Source organism: Lactuca virosa, chromosome 2, assembly GCF_052849685.1.
Source record: "Lactuca virosa cultivar CGN04683 chromosome 2, Lactuca_virosa_CGN04683_v6, whole genome shotgun sequence".
NCBI lineage: Eukaryota > Viridiplantae > Streptophyta > Magnoliopsida > Asterales > Asteraceae > Lactuca > Lactuca virosa.
In genome coordinates this window covers 148057446-148063345 of record NC_136427.1, presented here as the reverse complement: position 1 = coordinate 148063345, position 5900 = coordinate 148057446, and the positions used below count along the sequence as shown (strand labels likewise).

The 5900-nt window shown below is 40.7% G+C and overlaps 1 protein-coding gene across 1 annotated transcript; it reads right to left on the bottom strand.

Moving 5' to 3' along the window:
• Positions 1 to 4043: 4043 nt before the first annotated feature.
• Positions 4044 to 5478, bottom strand: LOC145157848 (uncharacterized). Its single transcript, XM_079076828.1, has 2 exons — positions 5125 to 5478; positions 4044 to 4160 (listed from the first exon to the last, which is right to left on the bottom strand). The coding sequence occupies exons 1-2, from the start codon at positions 5476 to 5478 to the stop codon at positions 4044 to 4046; spliced, it is 471 nt and encodes a 156-aa protein (XP_078932954.1).
• Between the last annotated feature and the right edge of the window lie 422 nt (positions 5479 to 5900).

Sequence of the window (5900 nt, the reverse complement as noted above, 5' to 3'; positions counted from 1 at the left end):
CTAAGGTTCATTAACAAGCTCTAATGACCTTTATTACAAAAATTCATTTAATCAAAATAAGTTCTCTGAATTAAATCTAACTTTTTACTAAATTAACCAAACAAGCTCTTGTTTAACAAAGAAAAGTTGCATTAGACACAGTGTAATTCCCAGTAAAGTTCAATACCTCTCATAAGCTCGGAGGCGTTAAAACTTGTTTGATCATTTCATATTAGAGTTAACCCTAAACTCAGAATTAATCTAATACTTGTCACTTTTCACTAATTAATCTAGACAATTACGGATCTAAACAATTAGATGACTAGAATGATTCACAAACAATTTAAGTGGCCAACAGAAACTGAAATCAAAATCAAACATTCAAATTAACACAGAACTGATCAAACTAAACAGTAATCATAGTCAAACATAGTGCCTAATGATTAATCATACGAAAAGGTTACGTCTTGCGAAACTGAAATTTGAGTTTTTAGCCTGACATGGCTAAAAACTGATTACAAACAGTAGAAATAGAATCTAAACGATAAATCTTACTAAACTATGAACTGGAATCGAATCATCTCCTTTAGATCTGCGTTCTTCACTTGAAAACCTCTGAAAATCGCCTCTGAATCGCCAGGAATCGCCAATTAGGGTTACTGGAAGAGTATGGGGCAGTATTTATACGTCTAGCTGTCAAAACGACGTACCTGCGATCGCATGTATCACCAAAAATGTGTCACGGGGCTCTTTAATGAAGTACGTTGCTATTTTGAGGCAATTGGACCAACCTGCGATCGCAAAGGCACAACCTGCGATCGCAGGTTTTCTTTTTTTCTCATATGATGAATTTTTTGGCTCGACAAAACCTCGAAGGCAACCTGCGATCCAACCTGCGATCGCAAATGCATACCTGCGATCGCAAGGAGAAAAGATGCGATCGCATGTTACTTCTTTTGGCTCTTTTGATCGTCGTTCCTCCTTCCAAGCAGTTCTTGATCATATCCCGACATTCTTCCTTGGTCTAGACTCCAATTAAGCTCCTAAGCATCCACGAATGCATCCCGAACTTGCGCAATCATCCATGTGCTCCAAATGGCCCTGAAAAGTCATAACAAACGTGAGCAGTACGGGCATTCTTCAAAATAATCATGAAACACGAAATTCATAAGAATAATCGGGAATTAGTTAGCTTTTTATAATGAAATACATAGGAAATTGTGCTAAAAGATGCATATAAAATGCATCTAACAAACCTCCCCAAGCTTAGACCTTACTTGCCCTCGAGTAAGGAAACGATAACTTTGGAAACGGAATTGGGGCTAAAGGCAATAACGGGACAACCTAGACACACGTTAACTAAAAAAACGAAAACCTAAATAATAAGAACTACCAAAGCTAAACATAAAACATGCATGCAAAGATAAAGAAAATGAACAATGAACTAAGATAGTATGCAAATGAAAAACGAACAACTAAAATGAAACATGTTTTTTTTTTCTTTTACGATCAGACTTTACATCGATAATGGGCTCCAATCACTAACACCAAAGCAACCATCTTGCTATCTTTCATGTATCACAGACTTCCAAAGTAAGGAAGACCAACGGTGTAACACAATAATCCAACTCTAGTTTTATTTTAACTTTGCACCTTAATTAGCTTTATGAGCGAAAATAACATAGTCCGGATCTCATGTCCTTAAGACTAGATGGCTAAGAATCAGAATCGACGCATCCTTAAGAACCCGCACGACCGAATCAGCTTTCGCCGAAGCAGCAAGGGCCAACCCCCGTAGGAGCCCGAGCTCTATGCTTTCACTTTTTCGAGAGCCACAAGTATCATATCACACAGTTCTTTATTCGCCAGATGTAACTTTGGAACGACTTCTAATTTGATTGAACTTGATTTATACTTCGTTTTGAGCTTGATTTCTTCAATCTTTTTTTTTCTTTTTTTTTGGAATTTCTTGAAGTTTCTTCAATTGAGCGCTTGAAATTCTTTGATTTGGGTACTAGATATAACGTTGTACCATTTCTTCATTTTGACTGTGTGGATCTGATACTTAAGCTCTCTGTTACCGCGAGGGTAACGCGTGTCAACAAATAGGGCCATGTTCTGTGGGTTCAGAGTTGCCGACAAAGATTCTTTTTAAACATTAATAAGCAAATCATCCTAGAGTTGTTATTACCACCCAAAAAACGTTTCAGTACGCTACTTTTTTTATTATCTAAGGCCGGGGTCTCGAATCACGGTGTCTTGGGTCCCCTGGTTATGACAGCTGATTCTACACTTCCAATGACAATCAAGTCGCTTCGGATTTTTTTCATTTTTAATTCTCAACATCCCATTTCATGGAGCTATCGTATGTAAAGAGTGTCATCATCTCGTAATTTTTTTATTATTTTTTTTTTTTTGCAAATGCAGAATGCAACAAAATGAAATTTTTTTTTTTGGATTTAAAATAACAAAATAAAAACTTTTTACAAAAAGATAGGAAATCCCCTCCCCAAGCTTAAAATTAAGCATTGTCCTCAATGCTTAGGGAGGAGTGGAAGACGACTACTAGGACGGGGGAGCATAGCGACGGAAGAACTCGTCGTGGAAATCGTCGAAATCGTCGCGCAGACCTAAGAGCTCGTCACGATAGTCGGTAACCTGAGTGTTATATTGCTGATAGTCGAGGCGAAGACCAGTCATCATCTGCTGAAGGGAAGCAATATCCCCACGGAGGTCAAGATAATGCTGGTAAGTGAAGGGAGAATTGGGGTGAGGGTTAGATGGTTGGGTGGGTGGGGGCTGATCCTGAAAGTCAGTCTGCGTAGGATCAGGCTGGCCAAAGGATATAGGTGTGGCGTCTGCGTAGGCTGGGTGCTGAGTGGATGAATATGGTCGATCAGACTGTGGACGATGTGCCAGACATGGGCGAGGGGGTGATTGGATGTTCGAAGGAAGCACCCACTTAGTCTCGCTAATGGGGTCATCGAGAGTTATAACATCGGGTCCAGTGACCTTGAAATAAAGGGAGCGACCCTGCATCCAAACATACCCACCTGGGGCATTACGAAGCATGTGTATAGCCCGTAGGGTCTGCAGGGACAAACGGAAAGAATCACCCTGGAAAAAGGTGTACCCTGGAGGAGATGGCACCGCGAGGGCGCGGGCAATGACAGAAATCAAACCACCACAGCGAATTGCACCGCCGGTGCGAAGGGCTATAACTCTATGGAACCGTCTGATGATAATATCACCAAGATGCGGGCGGTGCGACCCGGTGATCATGCACCACAAAAGAAAAAGCTCGGCTTTGCCGGCTTTCGTAGTCTCAGTCTGTGCATAAATGATATTGCATATAATTTTCAATGCAATTTTGAGAACAGGGTGCACAATACTGGTCTGTACGGATGAGGTTGAGTCATAAGACTCCAAACGGTAATGGAGTACCAAAACTCACGTACGTCAAAAGCGGGGGTGGGCTGGGATAAACTGGTGATAGGGGTATGGAAGAAAGTATATAACTGGTCGACGTGAATAGTGTGAGGGGTGCTAAAAATACGAAAAGCTATGTTTCCCTCATGATTTACCTCATTAAGCGTAGCTAAAAACTCTCGGGTCAGTAGAGGACAAATGGCAAAATCCACATATAATAGGCGCGCCCAGCCAATATTGGTAAAAAGAGCGTGAACACCATCATAAATATGGAGTTCCCGCATGAGTGTGCGGCTAGGGGCCCAGGCCTGTGGCATAATCTCGCGGTCGAGAAGTCGCTGATAACAGTCGAGTGCGGCCTGTGAACCTAAATTCACAGTGACATTGTCCACCTGGACAGTGTATGGCGGGTCTGAGGTGTCAACGTGTCTGCGTGAACGGGAGGGTCTAGAGGGCATTTTGCAAGGTAAATTGGGACAAGGTAGGCACAATTTCCAGGTAAAAATAATAATAATAATAAAGCAAAAATAAGTATTTCTAACTACTCTCAAACGACCGCACAAATATATAACAAAAACAGAAATTCAGTTTCAGAACGAAAATACCTGACTGTGCGCTGAGCAGCAGTATATTTTTCATGCCGAAATTTTTTTTGATTTTTGAATTTCCGTTCGGATGAATCTCTTCTGAATTGCGTCGTGAGCAAACGTTTCTACTTTTCGTGGCTTGCGGATGACTAACGGAACGTAGATCTGAAAAAGAAACACACAAAAAATTTAAATTTCAAATGAATAAAATGAGATTTTTGGAGAATTTCAACCGTGAAAACATGATTTCGTTACCGCATAGATGTTGTAGGAGTAAAATAGAAGAGATTGATACCTTTTTTTCTTGATTTGGACGAAAAACGAGCGATTTGAGTGTTTGTTGGTGAAAGAACTCGAAGTATAATGGATTTCAGAGAGTGTTTTTGAAATGTGGTGGTTACAAATGAAGGCTGCAATTGCAATTTATAGGGAAAACACAACCTGCGACCGCAAGGAGGGAACCTGCGATCGCAGGTTTGACTTTTTGACCGTTGGGCACGTTTTCCAATGCAAGGTAACAGATAGATTATAAGAAACGGATACTTGCGATCGCAAGGGGGAAACTTGCGATCGCAGGTTCTGAAAAACGTCCTCAAATTGATTTTTTTTTTCAAAAGTGAGACGGGAACAAAAACGAGATACATGCGATCGCAAGGGGCAAACCTGCGATCGCAGGTTTGCTGATTATCTCAAAATTTTGATCTTAAAAGGGTCGAGGGTAAAATCGTCATAAATTTTGTTACATGCGATCGCATGGGCTATACCTGCGATCGCAGGTTTTCTTTTTTTGTGAAAAAAATGACCCAAAAAATCCTCGACTTCGTGATGCGACCCTAATCCGTATAACCTGCGATCGCAAAGACTAGACTCGCGGTCGCAGGTTCCACAAAAACCTTATTTTTCAACTTTTTACAAAATCTCTCTGTCCTTTTTATTTTAAAAACACGATTCAATTAAAAAGAAACGACTTAAGTAGCTAAAAATACACAAAAAATAAAAAAGAAGTTTCAAAAACGAAAACCAAAACAAACGCCCGGGTTGCCTCCCGGTAAGCTGCCCGTTTTTATTGTCGTTGGCTCAACATTGTTACTTGGTTTCCTCAATTGCGGTAAGTCGGGACCTCAACTACCTCCACTTCTTCATTTGTAACATGAAACCCTTCGTAAAATGGTTTGAGACGGTGACCATTTACCTTAAAAATCTTTCCTGTTTGCTCACTCTTAATTTCTATAGCATCATGATCAAACACGTTAGTAACAACAAAAGGTCCCACCCAACGAGACCTCAATTTACCGGAAATAAGTTTGAAACGAGAGTGATATAACAGTACCTTTTGACCGGTAGTGAATACCTTTCGCGAGATCATCTTATCGTGAAACGCTTTCGTCTTCTCCTTATAGATTGCCTCGTTCTCGTAAGCATCATTCCTGATTTCTTCTAACTCTTGAATATCCAATCTTCTTTTCTTACAAGCCTCATCCATGCTCATATTCAGATTTTTGACAGCCCAATATGCTCGATGCTCCAATTCAACCGGTAATCGATAAGGTTTGCCAAAAACTATTCAATATGGTGACATACCGATAGAAGTCTTGTAAGCTGTCCGGTGAGCCCATAACGCCTCGTCCAATCGAATACTCCAATCTTTCTTGACCGGATTGATGGTTTTCTCTATAATGCCCTTGATCTGTCTGTTTGAAGCTTCAGCCTGTCCATTGGTTTGCGGGTGATATGTTGTGGATACCCGATGTATGACACCATATTTCTTGAGGACAGCTTCGAGGGTGCGGTTGCAGAAATGCGTACCCCGATCACTAATAATGGCTTTTGGTGTCCCAAACCTCGCAAATATATTTGTCTTGACAAAATCAACCACAACCTTGGCATCGTCGGTTCGTGTAGCTT

What these genes read in the sequence shown, in the direction of transcription:
- LOC145157848 (XM_079076828.1), bottom strand. Translation starts at nt 5,478, where the DNA reads ATGGATGAGGCTTGTAAGAAAAGAAGATTGGATATTCAAGAGTTAGAA. An exon ending in TTACAAATGAAGAAGTGGAG is followed by an intron (nt 4,161 to 5,124) that starts GTAGTTGAGGTC and finishes TTTCTTTTTCAG; the next exon opens with ATCTACGTTCCGTTAGTCAT.